This window comes from Pempheris klunzingeri, chromosome 7 (genome assembly GCF_042242105.1).
Source record: "Pempheris klunzingeri isolate RE-2024b chromosome 7, fPemKlu1.hap1, whole genome shotgun sequence".
NCBI classification, from domain to species: Eukaryota; Metazoa; Chordata; class Actinopteri; order Acropomatiformes; family Pempheridae; genus Pempheris; species Pempheris klunzingeri.
In genome coordinates this window covers 28482114-28500665 of record NC_092018.1, presented here as the reverse complement: position 1 = coordinate 28500665, position 18552 = coordinate 28482114, and the positions used below count along the sequence as shown (strand labels likewise).

The window sequence follows — 18552 nt, the reverse complement described above, 5'->3', positions numbered from 1 at the left end:
ACAGTGAGCTGTTTCACTTTTCACTCAGGGTTATTTAAGCTTTCATCCAACTTTAATGGGATGTGACCTTAATGTCTACATTTGCTCCGGTGTCTCCTTACGCGGGTCACAAACTCCAACCATCAGTTTTTGCTGTCAAAGTGGGATCCTTGTGTAGTCACAAACATTAGATGACAGCGATACAAGTTGTTATCTAACTTGAGGTTTTAACCACGTGGGCTGCGCTCGAGCTCTGGTTGCTTAAGTCAAATATCAATTAGCATTTTGATTGACAGGTCCATTCTGTTTTCCCCTTGTGCTCCTGACCGTCGTCCAATGGGCCGTATGTCTTTGACGGTTGTCAAGGAGCCCATTCTTTTAACAGCCTAAACAGAGGCACACCTGTTCCCACTCGTGTGTGTTTGCATGAGTGAGTGTGTGTCCTGGCTTTCTGACACAGGACAAGTGTATCGCCCGCTTGTGCTTAGTGATTCATGGATGGAGAGAAGGCAGAAGTGAGAAGAGGAGGAAAAAAAGGATAGAAATAACTAAAGGAAATACAGCAAAATGCCTCCAAAGAGGAAAACCGAGACCGTGATTGACGTTGATGATGGTGAGAAGATTTTTTTTAATGCTATTAAACTGAAATGTTTTTGTCACAATCAATTTTTAGCTTTGAATATTCACTTTTTTTATTATACTGATGATGAACGAGTGACAGTCACTATTATGTGGCATTTGTGTAGAGATGTATCCCCTTATTGTGTTTTACATGCTGACAGTTGGGATGGAGGTTGATGCTGTCGACAGTGGAAGTGAAGGTGAGTTTGTTTGTTGACTGTGTCGAGAAGATTTGCCATAATGTAGAAAATGTAATGAAAAAATTGAAATAACTTCCTGCTTGCTTTGTCAAATTTTCTCAAGATTATTTGCTACTTTTAGACAAACTTCCTTTTACTAGTTTTACTAACTTTATTAACGTTCTCTAAGCTAACCTGAGGTCATGCTGGGTGAATGTTTCAGCTCCTTCTCTCATTTGTATATACGTTTGTCTCAGATGAGGCCAGGAGGAGAACTAAAAACAGAAGAGCCAAACAACAGCGTAGAGCCAAACGGGTCAGCGATGACGAGGAGGAGGAAGATGATGACGAGGCTCCTCGAAGAAGAGGACGAAAGAAGAAGGCCAAACCCCGGGACAGTGATGAAGACGACGAGGAAGACAACCGGAGTGCGAAAAGCAAAGGTTCAAAAGCCTCCAGGAGGAAAGCTGCTAAGGAGGAGAGTGACGAGGAGAGCGAGGAAGACAAGAAGAAAAAACGAGGGAAGCCGGTGTCCAAAAAGGAGAAAGAGGAGCAGAATAAGGAGAAGAAGGGACATGCTAAAGGGAAAGAAGGGAAGGATAAAGGTGGTGAGAAGGGGAAGAAAAAGAAGAATGGGAAGTTGAGCAGGTGCAGTATTCTCTGAGAGCTGTCTCTCACCTACCTGCACGCTCCACACACCTGTATGGGCTCAGTCTCATGCAGGCCTCTGCTAGACTCTGGAGATACGAAGCTTTGTGGCGTATATTCAGCTATATGAGTGTAAATCATAAATATTATGATAACACACTTGTTTTGCTGAATATATGGCATTTCCAGTGTAACTATATATGGGCGTATATATAGAATATATAGATTCCATATATATATATGCCACATGTATGTAGCTAATCAGCAGTCAGATGCTGTGAATGTGCTGGGAAGAGTTCATGAGAGGCACCGTGAAACATTCAATAATGTCTCTGGCTTTTATGCACAAGTCAATAATTATCTGGTCCAAGTGTTATTCTGTACAAGTGTGACAATTTTCCAAGTGAAAGGACAGATCATATCAGATGTTTGACAACAGGCATAAAGATCTGTTATGATGGTGAAGAAGATTTTTGGCTGTTGGGATGGATTGTGTAATCTCATTTGTTCATCCATTATTTACAGCGGCCTAAAAACAAAAGGCTACAGGACAAAACATCCCAAAGGGCCACATCTTCCTACTGTTTCAGTGTTTGGTAGTTGGCTGCATTTTAAAAAGTAGCTAATACAGGTCCTGACTATCTGGTGTCAAGGGTTAGGGTCAGGGTGTTTACTGTTTTTTTTTGGTAGCAGAACAATACAAATCCATACCTTCACTCATACATGATAACTTAAAAAAACACTATGACAAAGAAAGCCAACCAAAAAAAGGCAAATAAACTTTTTTTAAAAATGCCCACATCGGCTTATGAAAATAGTGCTGCGAGCCTTTTATTATAAACTTCCTTCCAACACTGCAGGCTGCAACGAAGAAAATGAAAGAAACAACATGTATAAAAGCTAAAAAAAAGAGATACAAAACATGAGACATGAGAAACAATGAAGTGAAATTGAAAATCCAGGATCACTTTCCTCCATCAGAGTCTCCCAATGGAGGCTAAAGATGACACGCACATACTCGCTTTCTGTCACACGGCTCAATATGCTCCTACAAAGCTGATACATGACAGGAATGATGCACTCAGATCAACACAATAAAACAAACTTAGACCTTAGACCTCTCGCGGAGGTAAGAGTTGAGAGTTGTTGCTCTGACTCTACTTGATAAAAGTGCTCATCACTTACAGATGAATGAGAGAAGAACTGATGTTGCTGTTGCTGCTGGTGTCTCCTGTGGCGCCTTGTCGAAGCCACAGCACGTGACGGCTTTTTCCCTTTATCAGCTCTTCTTCTTCTTCTGAGTCCGACGAAGACTCGCTGTCGGAGGGAGAGATCGAGGCCTTGAAGGAACAGGTAGAGGAGAAGAAGAAACTGATTGCCACTTTAAGGAACAAACCCTGGCGGATGAAGAAGAGGCTCGTACTGCTCAAGTAAAAAGCGAAGCCAAAACAGTGGCCATCCTTTGATTCACATCCTCTGCCTGTGTGTCTGTGATTACTGTAACTTCTGGTTGTTGCTGCTGCTTCATTTTGTCCTTTAATGCTTGTTTTGGTTTGGTATTTTGCTTGTTTTCCGTTCACTGTCCATTTACGAGCCCTTTTCTTTATGCACACCATCACTCATGTCATGTACATGTGATGCTGATCATGCTTTATTAAAACGTGTTCATCGCTGCTTTAGCTGTTTGGTACTTCTCTTCATCAGTGCCCTAATCTAAGGACAGTAAAACTTACTTTAGTACCTTTATGACACCATTTTGTCATATTACAAATCAAAGCTATTGTGACAGTGGCAGAACGTAACTTAGATATAATGCTCACACAGATAGTGTTTGGTGGAGCGTGCCAGGGTTTCCTCATTAATCTCACTCTCTCAGGTGAACTTGACTTTGCACAGAGATACAAAAATCACAGGCAGGTGTTTGTTCACCCACATTGGCAGTTTTATCCCTCTGTGAGATGCACTGTAGACACATGAAGATGATTGTCTGGAAACACGCTGCACCAGACATCGTCCTCTTTGGCTGATAGGATGGTAAACACTAACGGCTGTCCTGCCAGGGCCAAGGCAGCCAGTAGCGTAGGTTCGTGTGTGTGTGTGTGTGTGTGTGTGTGTGCTTGGTGTGCATATTTCCCTATGTACACATCAGTGTAAGCGAGGAAACCCGATAGATGAGCTGCCTTAACGTTTTCATGAGCTCAACACTGTTTAATGCATGTTGTTGTGGCTGAGTGACCTGCTGCTTGCCAAGCCCCTCCTTGTGATTTTCTTACCGTATGCAGCAAATCAGCCCAAACCAGTCGATTTCACATCCTGTTACACTAACTAATTCATTTATTGGTTAGGTAGATCATGGTTCTCAGTTGGATGTTGCTCAATTCAGGTCATGGGTGGGTGTTTGTGTTGTGTCACACAGGGAGGCCCAGGAATTTGTGGAAAAATTTGAAGGAGCTCTTGGGAAAGGAAAAGGCAGGAGGCTGTATGCATTCAAAGTCATGATGACCAAGGTGATGGGATCATTTTACAACATTCAGAGCTGGGACAATACAAACATTGCAATGAGGATGATATTGTGGAAATAACCGTTTTAAACCTTGTTTTTTAATTTCAGAAACTAATCAAGTTTAACCGTGACTTTGAGAACTTCAAAACAGCCTGTATACCCTGGGAGAGGAAGATAAAGGACGTAGAAAGTTGGTACCACAACGGCATCCTCTGAATAATAACCACTGAGCTGTGACCCTGTTGTTTCTAATAAGCCGTCAATGCATTTCTAAGTCAAGTTGTGTGTCCCCGTCATTGCAGGTCACTTTGGATCGTCTGTGGCGTCCTACTTTATTTTTCTAAGGTGGATGTACGGTCTGAATCTGGTTCTGTTTGGGTTCATGTTTGGCCTGGTGGTGCTGCCTGAGGTACAGCCTTTCTCATGTCACATGTAGCAGACATCTTGCTCGTTGTCTGCCCTCACCTCTCTCACCTCTCTCACCTCTCTCACCTCTCTCACCTCTCTCACCTCCATCCCTGTTCTCTGTGTTTAGATTCTTATGGGTCTCCCCTATGGCTCCATTCCCAGGAAAACAGTGCCTCGAGAGGAGCAGGACACAGCCATGGACTTCTCTGTGCTATTTGACTTTGGAGTGAGGAACTTAGCTTTACTTCGATGCATTAACTAAACTAGATTCAGTGAATTGGCTAGGTGGATCTACAGATCCTATATCTATACAGAAAAGACATGGTATTCTATAGATGTTCGGATCCTTTGCCCTGCAAGCTGCTCGGCTCCAGGGATAGAAATGTCAGTTGGTCTGTCAGTCAGCAACTTTGGTCCAGGCTGAATTTCTCAGCAACTATTTGATGGATTGCTGTGATATTTTGTAGAAACATTCGTCGTTCAAAGAGGATGAATCCTGATCACTTTGTTGACCCCCTGAAATCTTTATCCACCACTTTCATCGAACCTTTTCTTAGTCTAAAAAGTGGGAAAGTTGCTTTGGGAACCTGTTTTTGTAGTTGTAAGTATGAATATGTCTTAAATCCCTCGTCAACAGGGATACTGCAAGTACTCCTTTTTGTTCTACGGGTACTACAACAACGAGAGAACGATCGGGCTGCTCCAGTTCAGACTCCCTCTGTCATACCTACTGGTGGGCGTTGGCATCTTTGGCTACAGCCTGATGGTTGTCATAAGAACGTAAGGCAGGATGCATGAAATCAGACGTACATGTATGCAGGAAGAGATGTTTGGGTGTCTCTTCATCGGTTCTTGCTGGCCCTTTTCTGGTCTCAGGATGGCGCGTAACTCAAATGAAGGAGGGGACGGTGCGGAGGAAGGAGAGTTCACCTTCAGCTGGAAGATGTTCACAAGCTGGGACTACCTGATAGGAAACCCTGAGACTGCAGACAATAAGTTTGCCTCCATTACCACCAGTTTCAAGGTTAGCAGGTGTGTGTGTATGTGTGTGTGTGTGTGTGTGTGTGTATTTGTGAAGATGGCTGAATTCTGCAGCATAACAAATGTTTCAAAGACAGCAGTAGGCCAGATATCAAAATACATTTTCTCTAGTTCACCATTTTGCACCAAAATACATTAATTAGAGACCAAATTCCTCACCAGCAGCAGTCTAGCAGACCAGTATACAACATGTGAGTGGACAGAAGTTTCAAGGAATGTCAAAACTGTTCCATTAAACTGAGTTATTTTTTTCGATATTAGGAATCCATTGTGGATGAACAGGAGAACCAGAAAGATGAGAACATCCATCTCCGGCGGTTCCTCAGGGTCCTGGCAAACTTTATGATCCTGTGCAGCCTTGGAGGCAGCGGATACCTCATCTACTTTGTGGTGAAACGTTCCCAGGAGTTTGCTAAGATGGAGAAAGACAACCTCTCATGGTTTGAAAAGAACGAGGCAGGTTGATTTTAAGCAAGTAATTTAAAGTAAAGTAATTTTTTTTAAAGATTATTATTCTGTGAAGATTACAAGCAGCTATGGAAATTTGGAAGTGTTGAGCCTTGGAAATGAGAATGAAAAATCAGTTTAGCAAACTTGGTCTCTCTTGCCGTGTATCAGGTGGAGTTTGTGATGTCTCTGCTGGGGCTGGTGTGTCCCCCCCTGTTTGAAACCATCGCAGAGTTGGAAGATTATCACCCTCGTATTGCCCTCAAGTGGCAGCTGGGACGAATCTTTGCCCTCTTCCTGGGAAACCTTTACACCTTCCTCTTTGCCTTGTTTGATGAGGTTACTGCCAAGGTACCACTGAAGACCAAAGCTACATCTCTAACTCACTTTTAAAATACTCTATTAACTGAATATATTGTGACACATTTATGTTGTTGCCTTAGACATTGCCAAAATCTACATACCTTTAAAGTTAAAGTTTGACATGTTGGGAGATACATGTGAGCTAAGCAGTTGCTGGTGGAGAGCCAGCAGTGAGTTAGCTTAGCTTAGCAGAAAGACTGGAAATAGAGGAAACAGCTCTGTCAAATGCAAAAACCAGCTCCTATGAAAGTAATTAATTAATCAACATGCTATTGTTCATTTGTTCCAACCATCTTTTGACAGTCACGCTGGTTGTTTTCTCTGTTTCCAGTCCACGTGCTAAGCTAAGCCTCATATTTAAAGGACAGATACAAGATTCGTATCCATCCTCTCATCTGACTCTCAACCAGAAAGTGAACCGTGTTTCCCAAAATTCTGAGTTATTCTTTCACATCCATACTACAAACTGTATATTTCCATCATGGATGAACTGTGCTACAAAAGATGAGTAAGCTTTGATGCATTGTCTGTTCTGTAGTTGGAGAGCGAGAAGTCAATCAAGAATGCCAGTGAATGGGCTTTGAAGCAGTACTATACCAACTACAGCTCCCACTACAACACGACAGATGTGCCTCCTCCAAACGTGCACCCAGCCGATGTCATCAGAGGACCCTGCTGGGAGACGGCAGTGGGAATAGTCAGTAGTGGGCCAATACACCACACCGTTACCCACCAACTCAGTCAGAGCAAATGTCTGATTTCTGTGTTTGTTCTCATATGTAGGAATTTGTGAAGCTGATCGTGTCAGACATGCAGGTGAACTATTTGACCATCCTGATTGGTGACTTTCTGCGAGCCGTCATTGTCCGCTTCCTTAACTACTGCTGGTGCTGGGACCTGGAGGCCGGATTCGTAAGTGGGCTCTTTGCCTCAGTGGATCACAGTGTCTCTGTGTACAATGTGTGTGCTTGTTTTTGTTTGGTTAAATTAAGTAAAGAATTATCCAACAAGATCTAATAATATAATGAGTGTTTATGTCATAATTGCATAGCTACCACGTCATTTAGCCAGTATTGAGTACTGTGTGAGTACAGCGCAGTTCGTACTGGATCCACTTCAACCTGATACCATACAATGACATCTGGCAAGACAGCTGATCCCTAACAGGCAGTGAAACAGGACACAGCAGTGAGAACGTAATTACAGAGAGAGAGAGAGAGAGAGGGAGAGAGGGGAGTAAATGCAAAGTGTGTCGACTTGGTTTTTATTAATTCAGGTGAGAATGCTAATCATGCTGTTGTGTTCACTCCAGCCTTCATATGGAGAGTTTGACATCAGTGGGAATGTGCTGGGTCTTGTCTTCAATCAAGGAATGATCTGGTGAATCACTCCACCACTGCATGGTTGATTTTATTTTCTATCACTTTCTGCATTACGAGGAGATTATCTAATGGGACTAATGAGAAACTAATGAGCTTCCCTCTGCTGCAAAACAGCTGATGTTTCCTTGCTGCCTGTAATGTGTGAAGTGAGTGTGAAGTGCCCACCTCTTGTTTGACTGTTGACCAAAGTGCCTCCTAACTAATCACATTAATACAGTATTTGTGAAACCCTGTTGCTAACATTGCTGTTTTCCTCAGGATGGGAGCATTTTATGCCCCAGGTCTGGTGGGTCTGAACGTTTTGCGTCTCCTGTGCTCCATGTACTACCAGTGCTGGGCAGTGATGTGCTGTAACGTTCCTCATGAGCGAGTTTTCAAGGCGTCAAGGTCCAACAACTTTTACATGGGCCTTTTGCTGCTTGTGCTGTTCCTCAGCCTGCTGCCTGTTGTCTACACTATCATGACCTTGTCTCCGTCCTTCGACTGTGGGCCATTCAGGTCAGTAAGAGGTGGAGATGGATATATGCTATGTGATGGTGAAATATGAATTAATATCATAAAGTTAGTCAGTTAATGAACTCTATCTGAAACAATGTAAAACCTATAGAGTCAATATGCTGCTTTGGAGGAGTTTTGGAGGCTCTTAGATTCATTTGTTTTGTTCTTTAAGAGCCCATTTACAGTAGTAAACATACATGTTTTGTACCAGGGTTAGCTTAAAACTTGTTTAAAGCAAAATCTGCAGTCCCATGGAAGGTCACTCAAACACATCTATGCTCAAATATATAATATATATATAATAAATATATATAAATAACAACATATCTTACATGTTAGACTTGGTGAATCACTGTATCCAGAGACGAGTTCAAACAAACAGTGCCCTGTATTCGATCCATGTTTTCCTCCATGCAGTGGCCAGGAGAAGATGTATGATGTGGTCATGGAGACTATTGAACAGGATCTACCGTCCTTCATAGGGAACATTTTTACATATGCCACCAACCCTGGGCTCATCATGCCTGCTGTCCTCCTCATGGTGTAAGTATCATTTCAATGTCAGCAGAAATTTCAATTAGTGCAGTGCCTTTCTGTAGACTGGAGATGGATGGAAATGACATTAGAACATCTATTCAGTCTCAGCTTTCATAATGTCCCTGAAAATTTGACTAGAAAAAAATCTGTACAGTTTTCTGTACTACCTTAATTGCACAGGGCAGCATGGTGGTACAATGTCAATCACAATGTCAGGCTCCAGTCACCCCCCCACCACCACCACGTAACCCTTAAGGATAAGCAGAATATATAATGGATGGATGGACTTTAACGGTAGGATTTAACTTAAAGTTTGGCATAAACACAACATGTTGTGTCTAAAATGCCATAATCAGTGTGAATAATTGTAGACAGACATAAAACTTAGATAGACCTTATAGACCTTAGTGTCTATGGCTCTGTGTCCAAAGCCTGACCATGGTCTGAGCTGTTGGACTGTTTCCAATGGCTTTCACCTAAAAGACAGAATTCTGTGTACCAGGTTGGCCATCTACTACCTGAATGCAGTGTCAAAGGGATACCAACAAGCAAACATGGACCTCAAAAGGAAGATGCAAATGGTCAGTATGAGCACTGTCTTCTTATATATCAGTTCAGTTTCCTTCCTCTTGTTTCTCTCCTTTTTCAAAGCCCCCTTTGTTCAAGATTCAATCAAACAAATGACTTCCTGCTTTATTGGTGGACACTGTAGGCTCGAGATGAGGAGAAGAATCGCAGGAACAACAAGGACAGCACTAATCAAGTAATGAAAGACTTGGAGGACCTGCTGCCAAATAAGTCTCTAATACCACCTCCCACCGAGGAAGAGCCACCCCCACCTGGTACACACACACACACACACACACACACGCACACACACACTGGCTTATTCCTTTATTGCACACGCTATCAGCCAATTTGCACTTGACTGTCCTCATCGCTCTTTTTGTGCTCAATCTATCATCTCAGATGTCGTAACTGAGAAGGGCAGCAAGTCTCCCAAAACGAAGCCAGGTACAGCGGCGAAAGGGGTTAATCTGCAAAAGGATGTGTCACTAGCTGCCCCAAACCCCAGAGCACCGGTGACCCGTGCCCCGGGGCCAAGAGGAGCGCCTCCTGGAAATGTCAGGGGGCCTCAACCTGGGCCTGGGAGAGGAAGAGGTCGGGGTGGGCCTCCAAGACGATAAGAGCCGTGATTAATGAACTGAAATCCAGACAATACCCAGGATTCACCACGAACATCCAGTGTCCATGAACACGACCACTGCAGTCACAGTCATACTACACATGGAGGGTGCCACTAGAATAACCATATTTTTTTATTCTTTAGATGTAGTTGACTGATGAATTCTTACCTTTTAATGTTACACAAATTCATTAACAACTATTGACTTAAGGAAAAGCATCATAACTTATCTTTTAAACATGCCAATTAATCAAGTATGATCAACAACTGAAAAAGTCACACTACAGCCTCCACAGTCAAACCACAGTGTCCTCAGTGTGGAGGTGGAGATGAGCTGGAACAAGAAACTGACACAGCTGGTTTATCTGTAGTACTACTGCTATTTCTAGAAAGAAATGTAATTAAAAAAAACATGTTGTTGTAACATATAGCATGACCATATTTACTGCAATGCAATCAGTGTAAGGTTTACTGGTTATTGATATGGGTCAACAGTTTTATTGATTTCATTTGGAAATCTCTGTAAATAGGATGTAAAATGCCTTTCTATTTTTTGTATTACACCTATTAAAGTAATTCCTCTCTGGCAAAGTGCTGTTTAAGTGGTTTGCTCTGAACAATAGCGCGCTCTCTTAAGCTAACATATACATATAACAGACACAACTACAGAGAACATGCTGTCCACTAAACGGTGAAGTACATCTTAGATAGTACATTAGTGGAAGAGCAATGCATGAAAGTTGGCACTGACATGGTAATATGAAGAGACAGAGACACAGCATTGAGAAGAAGTTGAAAAAATAGAATATCTTCAGAGAAATGATAGAAATAGAAGTTCATGTGTTGACACAGAATCGGCGATGCCTTCGAAACACCAGTGTGAAATATGATTATTGCGTGTAAGTGTGTGTGGAAGATTTGAAGCCATGGGGGGGCAGGGAACTGAGGGGACGGGGAAAAGTTAGTCCTGTGATATGAAGGTATTATGAGTTCTTCTGTGAGACTTTGATGGTGACAGCCTTGACCTCGGTGTACTCCTGAAGAGCGTATTCCCCTCTGAAATGACAATAATAATAAAAAAAACAAAACACACCACTGATTATGTGAGGAACAACTGGACTAATAAGGTTTTATTGGTCACATGACATTTACCAGTCAAGTTACAAAGCAGAGGAGTACCAGCCTGTATGTAGCTGTGAGGTGGACATAAATACATACTAATATTATTACGGACAGCACGGTAACTAATGTCTTCACAATCTATTACTTGCAAGGTGATCTGAATCAATATAAATGAAGAAACTAACTTGAAAAACCTCAAACTTCGTTTTGCCACCCTCCAAAAACACTCCTTTGAGTACCATCAGTGCTAAACCTGCCATAATATATGATGGCATCACTCACAGTTCTCTGCCATTTCCAGACATCTTGAAGCCTCCAAAGGGACACTGGGCACTCATGGCATTATAGCAGTTCACCCTAATGAATAAACAAACAAATAAATACATAATGATAATTAGATAAATACTTAATGTCATTACATAAAATCAAAGTCATTTCACACAAGACGTCACTATGTGGCAAAATGTAAACGGATGATTTAATGGAGGTTTCTGTAAGGGTTTACTACTAAGTATCTCACCAGACCATGCCAGCCTGCAGAGCAGAGGAGACTAACAGGGCTTTGTCGATGCTGTTAGTGAATACTCCTGCTGCCAGGCCGTAGTGTGTGGCGTTGGCTCTCTGGATGACCTCATGGATGCTATGGAAACACATGATCTGCTGCACTGGACCAAAAATCTGACAGAGTGCGATCGCAGGAGGGAAAGATGAAAAGGTTACATGAGGAGGAAACTCACAGCACAGTGGTAGAATAAGGACAAATGGGTGTTTGTCACGTGTACCATCAAGTATGAGGTTATGTCGGTGCAGGTGTGCATTTTAGATCACAGTACCTCTTCTTTGGCGATGCGCATTTCGTCTGTGACATTTGAGAAGACGGTGGGTTGAATGAAAAGTCCCTGCTGACCCCACGCAGACCCCCCACACTCCAGCGTGGCGCCCTCCCTCTTCCCGCTCTCTATCAGCTCCATTATCTTATCAAACTGCTTCAGGTCGATCTGCAGACAGCAGCAAATCATGTTCTCTTTATGCGTGAAGAGATGAGCAGACAATCAAACCCCTGTCAAATAAAGGAAGTGGTCTTGCTCTGTCCTGTACCTGAGGTCCTTGGTCAACCCCTGGCACCAATGGATTTCCCAGGACTTTGGATCTGGCCTTCTCTACACTGCGGCGGACAAACTCCTCATAGATGGGTTCCTCTACAAACACCCTGGATCCAGCCAGACAGCACTGGCCCTGGTTAAAGAACAGACCACTGTGGGCCTGCTCCACTGCGTACTCTACTGCAACACAGACACATTCACATGGAAGTCCACGGTGCTGCAGCCACACTGCTGACAGGAAGTGACAAGGGCGATCCAGAGCGGCCCCTGTTGGAGCTACCAGTGCTATTTATGACTGTTTAAACATTTTGACCAGCATTAGGGGTTTACAGAAGTCCTGAGAAACAAGTTAGACAACAAAAACTGGCATTTCATCCAGTCTGATCTAAATTTTTGACTTAAGAATGAGCAATAAAAAGGGTTTGCCAGGATAATTAATAAGGATAAGAATAACAAGCTCCTTAATATTTTTCATCAACGAATATTGTCAAAAAAATAGAAAAAAGCACAATTTTTCTTTAAAAAAAAAGTTATTGCTCACTTTTCTAAGTATTTGTTGTAATACTAAATAAGAAATATGGCTGGTGGTGTTTAATAAGTCCCTGATGTGTTGATCTATCTAAGCAGAGCTTTCAGGTTGATGGTTGAATTCTATTATATCAGAGTGCCAGACGCACTCTGGTGGCTGAAATGAATATTACACAGCAAACACTAGTGTCACATCAGCGTTTAGCAAACTGAGCCTTTTTTTTTTCAACTTTGAGCGTAAAAATACACCTCCAGGAATTTGTTAAACACTGCCAGTCTTATTTAGAACAAAATATTACAACAACATAAACTTGAAAAAGTGAGCCAATTTCTTTATCTAAAAAAAATGCATGCAATGTTTTCACAGAAGAAGGTTTTAACAGATGAAAATGAATTAATGATCTTTTATCACCTGTGAGGCCTTTAATGGCCGCTCCACCGTCTACACTGATGGCACAGTAAAAGCTGATCTTGCTCTGCCCTGGAAATACTTTACCGGCAAGATCTGTCTAACCTGCTGCTGCTCTAATATTTTTCAGGTTTGTTCTATGGAAACATTTTAAAGCACACAGTACATGTACACCTTAACACATGGTGGCTGCATAAAAAGAGCACATTTCAAAAGTACCTATAAAGTAATCCATTATCTACTCACAATCACAGTCAGCAAAGACAATGTTTGGGTTTTTTCCACCGAGTTCTAGTGTGACTCTTTTCAGGTTGCTGTCACCTGCAGCCTTCTGGATGAGTTTCCCAACCTGGCAACCAATGACAAGAGTTACTTTATAGTGAAAGAGTTCATATAAGTTGGAGCAAAAGACACTAAAAACCAGTAGAGAAGAGAAAACTGAGTGACATTTGCTCAGTTTTCTATCTATTTCAATAGATACTAACAGCAGTAGATCCGGTGAAAGCTATTTTGTCGATGTCCATGTGGTGGGCAATGGCACATCCTGCTGTTTGACCATAACCGGGTACCACGTTCACCACTCCAGGAGGAAACCCAGCCTGAACACAGAGAGGAAGTTAGAGAGCTACTGCACGTGCTCATCTGTAGCTGAGACATAATCTTGGACATAATCTTTCTACCTCTCCAGCTGCGTCGGTCTTGACAATGTCTGAATGCAAGTTCATTGCTTTTGTCCACATGTTCTTTGTTCTTATATTATTGTTGGAAGGGGAGGGGGGGGCAGCAATAATCCAAGTACCTCTTTGATGAGCGCAGCCATGTGCAGGGCTGATAATGGGGTCTGCTCAGCAGGTTTGATGACTACAGTGTTCCCACAGCACAGAGCAGGAGCGATCTTCCACGCAAACATCATCACCGGGAAGTTCCACTGCAGCCCAGAGTGCATGAACACATTAGAGTTTCAACAACATGAGGGAAACTGTAAAATGTCTAAATCTGATTGAGAATTACATCACAAATAGTTTTAGTCTTTGTTTTGCAGCAGCTACACACAGATGCACATAGATATAGGTACAGTAGATAGACAGTAAACTTTAGCTTTGAAGTGTTTTTCCCACTCACAGGAATGATCTGGCCACATACTCCGATGGGCTCATGTCGTGTGTAAGTAAAATACTCTCCATCTAAAACATACACAGACAGATCATTTATTCATGCTTGCTTAGAACACACTGTGGCTTCTAGTTCGTCAAACAGGACATTATCTATAATCTGATTCTGCATTTAATGTGTCAGTACTGACAAGAGGGCAACTCACCTACTGGGATGGTTTTTCCGTGAATCTTGTCCGCCCAGCCGCCATAATACCTCAAGGTTTTAATTGTGGCCATCAGATCTACAAAATATGCCATGAGGAACACTTTGCCAGAGTCAAGAGCCTCTAGTGTCTGCAAATGAACAGACACAGTAATTATCACACTCAGGCCGTTACTTCACGGTGATAAACCAGTTCATCTTTCACTGCTGACCCAACGTTTGTGGAGCAATATTCACACTAAGGACTGATGGCATGTTTGTGTGGTCCTCACTGCCAATAGTAGCTGGTCTCTCTCCACTAAGTCGGCAAGCCTGTTAAGCAGTTGACCTCGGTCCGAGGCGTTCATGGATCGCCACGGTGACCCCATCTGGAAGGCGGCTCTGGCGCTCCTTACTGCCTTGTCCACATCTTCCTACGAGAGGTTCAAGTTGAGTCAAGTCCATTTTATTCATACAGCCCATTATCACAAAGCACAAATGAGCTCGTACTCTACAGTCTGTGCAGCATGAGGAGAAACTTTTAACTGGGTGTGAGGATCTCACTCCACCACTGTCAGTATCACATCCCTGCTGGTGAAGAGGCAAAAAGCATTCATTGGGGATGTATAATGTACTCACAGGGTCGGCCTCCTCCACTTCACACAGCAGCCTCCCTGTGGCAGGATCGTACACAGGAATCTTTCGCCCGCTGCAGGACTCTTGCCACTCGTTATTGATGAACAACTGCGATATCACAGGGGAATTAGAGAAGCAGAATACACACAGACACACACTCTTTAAGTACACACAGTCCCTTGCTCGTGTTCACGGTCAGTCACATGGTGCAGTGTATCAGCTCTTCTCAGCCTGATGAAATGAACAACAGGCTCCTTGTACTTAGTGGGAGTCATTTTGCCTGCTCTCATATCTTTTATGAGCTACATCTGCACACTGTAAAGCTGGCAGACTTTTTTGAGGTAATTACCCTCGACAGTACCCTAACTGATAAAGCACCAGTAAATATTTCCCTGTTTCATCTTTTTAAAAGCACATTTCCATTCTCCTCTAATTACAAGCAAAACTCAATCCCAAAAATCTTGAATGTCTTGTTGGTAAAAGTGGAGCTCTGTAAACTCCATCCCTTGAGCTAACTCCACTAATAAAGGAATCTGAGCCAATCTGGAGCTCAGTTGTACATTTTCTTCACGTTTGGTTCAGTCCTGATGGCTTTGACTCTTGGCTGTCTGGTGCAGCTTACCTTGGTGTGCACAACGGGGGGGTCAGGGATCGGCACGGGCAGCGCCTGCGTCTCTGGTCCATCTACATGGTCTAGTTTGTGGCTCTGGTTCGGACCCTTGTGGTTGCACCCGTTACCAGACTGCTGCTGGTGGCCGTTGTCGGGCTGGGAGGTCATGTTGGCATGCTTCCCCTCTGGAAAAAACAAATGTGAGCCAGTGTCCACGAGGTTAGTTCACTAAAACTAAACTATAAACTAAAATTACGTGTGAAAAAGAAAAAAATTACTACTCACTTTACTGAAATAAAAACAAAAACTAGACTTTAGAAACATGCAAAAAACTAGACTGAAATGATTTTGTGTACTAAGACAATGAACTAAAATAAAATGAAAATGCCTTTAGCTTCAGTCTTTGTCAATTTAGTCACATTCGTCAACACAACCAGCATGAGGAGGCTTTGAAAAGAAAAAATACAATACTACAATAACTCTGCGGTGCACAGGAGCTTGTTTTTGTGCTAATCCACACACTGTCCTGTCCTGCATGTGTGTGCGAACACTTGATTGTGAAAGTTAATATCTGGATCACTGAGTGAGAAAAGCTCCTTTCGTGCTTCATCACAACCCTGTGCATAAGTTGCCATCCCAACCCGCTAGGGAGAGACTGTGCCAAATGAGGTACTGGCATTGTCCGCAGTGTAACACCACGGGGTCAAGGGTCACGACTGGCACCATAAAGTCGGGCTGGCTCTGAGCTCTGGACTGGACTGACCTCATTTGGACAGCGAGGATCGGAGAAGTGGTTTGGATTTGGGACTGTAAAGAGCCCTGCACGCCCTGAATGATCTGTCTTTGCTAAATACGTTACTGAAGTGTTTATCTAGATGTTGTTGTTATTATGCAGGATTCAGTGGTTTGGCTGAATGGTGCTAAAGAGGAAACTCTCTTATCCTGAACAAGAACCTCAAGAAAAAATCTAGCAATTTGGTGCTCCTTCACGTGTTTTCACCTTTTGGTCATCCACACACACACAGTCCACAGGGGCTTATTCTGGGGATCTACCATTAGCTGGTTGTTGTTTGATTGATATGATTCAATGCATATCTCGAACTTCAATAAAAATTTGATCACAAAAAAAGAAGAGAGGATGCAAACTGGGATAAATATCCACCAGACCAGTGTGCTTCCTCATATTTATCAAAAAACTTTGATCATAAATGGGTTCAGTTGTAAGAAACAGTGAAAGGTTGCATGATGAAAAAGACACGGTTAAAAATGTGTTAATGATAAACACACCACAGTTTGTGCTTACATCTTTGGTTTCTTGTAACCTGCTCCATTCAAAATATTCTGAATTTTTTTGCAGATTAATTGATGTTTCAATGATTCATGTCAATGAACAAAAACATAATAAAAACAGAATGAATAATGGGCTGAGTTTTGCCCTGCAGCTTATTAATTGGCTGATTTTCCCTCCAGAATTAACTACACTTAGAGCAAATAAAAAAAAAACTACTGTTAATCTGTGAAATTTAGAAGGCAAGGCAATTTTATATCACACACAAAGGGACTTTTAAGTGATTAACATGATGCATTAAAGACCCAAGAAAAGGGAAGAAAAGCACAACTACATTACATTTTTTTTTATAAAAACATGAAAAGAATAGACGCATTTAAAAGGAAATCAAAAAGTTATTTCCCCCAGGATTTAAAGTTTAATGTCCCCTGGAATAAAAATGCCAATGCTTCTTTACCTTCATCAGACAAATAGCTGCTCCACTACAAAACACAATATGATGGTAATAAATTGGTCTTCACAGCCTCATAATAAGCCTGATACAGTGTTCCTACCTGTGGAGGATGCTGCTGAGGTGTCTCCTGGCTGCTGGATCCCCGCTCCGCTCACCGGCATGCTGCAGCCGTGTCCCTCCTCCCGCCGTCAGTGCGCCTTCAGCCTCCGAGCAGCTTTATATACCTGCTCTGCGCTCCGAGCCGCGAAACGGCAGCATCACATACGGTCGCACCGGGAGTCCCGTGAAGGTCCTGCTGCACGCGCTAATCACCGTTCAGATGGAACCAATCCCAGTTTACCCCACGTGCCCCGCGAGGCAGGCGCGCGCACCGCTCAGATTCCTTGACCACAAAGCACAATAGTCCCCGTTACATGGTAGGTGCTCCTCACTGCATGCATGTGTCACACACACACCATCTGCACAGCCAGGAGTCAGGACATGTAGTCTTAGCTGATATCATCTATGAATCATGATTAGTCACAGGGTTAATATCTTTCACCTTCACTTCCCCTTTTCTAATTAATCCCATTCCCACTTATCCTGCATGTCTCTAGTTTTAAGGTTTTAACCTCGTTCAGTAGGCCTACTGTGCATGTGTTTGGTCGATGTGTTCAGGTCCTGATTCTCCTCATGGGGTAATTTCAGTTTTCTCTGTGGAAACAAGACAAATTCACCTAATGACCAAGTCTGATCAGAACTTCGGCTCCAAGCGAAGGTCTTACTGTCTTACTGTGTACGATGAAGCACGCAAAAGGCTGCTTTGAGCTATAGGCCAGACATTTGGACTTCTCAGTCTCCGAAGTGATGGCCACTTGTTGCATCGCTCCAAATGCTTCACTGCATTACTTTGGTGTCCGCATGCAGCACATGCAGAGGACAGGCCCGTCTATGAGGCCGCAAACATAATTGGGAAGATGTTTGCTTTGATAATGGGCCTCCTGCTGCTTCGCTGTCTCCCAGGAACAATGCAATCACATAACTTTGTCTGGTGCACCTATTTTGATCTTGGCTGTCTGGAAACACACACATCCTTTTGAGAATTATCCCGAGGGACAACACAACCTCTTTAATTAACCCTTGTTAGACAATGAAAAGATCAGCAGAGCTGCTTTTTGGAAGTGTTGCAAAACACAGTGGAAACTACCTCCCCATACTAATGTGTGTAGCACTGCTTAGTCACACAGACGACTTGGAGCTTGTGACATGAAGGCAGTGGGTTTGGGTTAGTTTGATGAGTATTAAGAAACTATTCATCCAAATTCAGCTTGCTGT

At 42.8% G+C, this 18552-nt stretch overlaps 2 protein-coding genes across 2 annotated transcripts; one reads left to right on the top strand and one right to left on the bottom strand.

Moving 5' to 3' along the window:
• The first annotated feature begins 546 nt into the window (after window positions 1-546).
• tmc2b (transmembrane channel-like 2b) lies at window positions 547-9793 on the top strand. The gene is made up of 20 exons (XM_070834558.1): window positions 547-592; window positions 762-800; window positions 1037-1427; window positions 2711-2857; window positions 3844-3934; window positions 4039-4120; window positions 4233-4339; window positions 4466-4564; window positions 4976-5118; window positions 5215-5362; window positions 5641-5835; window positions 5998-6177; window positions 6728-6886; window positions 6973-7101; window positions 7502-7569; window positions 7830-8069; window positions 8487-8612; window positions 9109-9187; window positions 9319-9448; window positions 9576-9793. The coding sequence occupies exons 1-20, from the start codon at window positions 547-549 to the stop codon at window positions 9791-9793; spliced, it is 2817 nt and encodes a 938-aa protein (XP_070690659.1).
• Window positions 9794-10775: 982 nt separating this feature from the next.
• LOC139204523 (aldehyde dehydrogenase 1A1-like) lies at window positions 10776-17399 on the bottom strand. Its single transcript, XM_070834559.1, has 14 exons — window positions 17339-17399; window positions 15509-15681; window positions 14890-14994; window positions 14544-14684; window positions 14273-14402; window positions 14077-14138; window positions 13754-13882; window positions 13440-13553; window positions 13201-13303; window positions 12013-12197; window positions 11748-11912; window positions 11435-11592; window positions 11197-11271; window positions 10776-10848 (listed from the first exon to the last, which is right to left on the bottom strand). The coding sequence occupies exons 1-14, from the start codon at window positions 17397-17399 to the stop codon at window positions 10776-10778; spliced, it is 1674 nt and encodes a 557-aa protein (XP_070690660.1).
• Window positions 17400-18552: the final 1153 nt, after the last annotated feature.

What these genes read in the sequence shown, in the direction of transcription:
- tmc2b (XM_070834558.1), top strand. Translation starts at nt 547, where the DNA reads ATGCCTCCAAAGAGGAAAACCGAGACCGTGATTGACGTTGATGATG. An exon ending in AAGAATGGGAAGTTGAGCAG is followed by an intron (nt 1,428 to 2,710) that starts GTGCAGTATTCT and finishes TCCCTTTATCAG; the next exon opens with CTCTTCTTCTTCTTCTGAGT. An exon ending in TTGATGAGGTTACTGCCAAG is followed by an intron (nt 6,178 to 6,727) that starts GTACCACTGAAG and finishes TCTGTTCTGTAG; the next exon opens with TTGGAGAGCGAGAAGTCAAT.
- LOC139204523 (XM_070834559.1), bottom strand. Translation starts at nt 17,399, where the DNA reads ATGCCGGTGAGCGGAGCGGGGATCCAGCAGCCAGGAGACACCTCAGCA. An exon ending in GAGACCAGCTACTATTGGCA is followed by an intron (nt 14,403 to 14,543) that starts GTGAGGACCACA and finishes GTTCATTTGCAG; the next exon opens with ACACTAGAGGCTCTTGACTC. An exon ending in TGCGCATCGCCAAAGAAGAG is followed by an intron (nt 11,593 to 11,747) that starts GTACTGTGATCT and finishes GCACTCTGTCAG; the next exon opens with ATTTTTGGTCCAGTGCAGCA.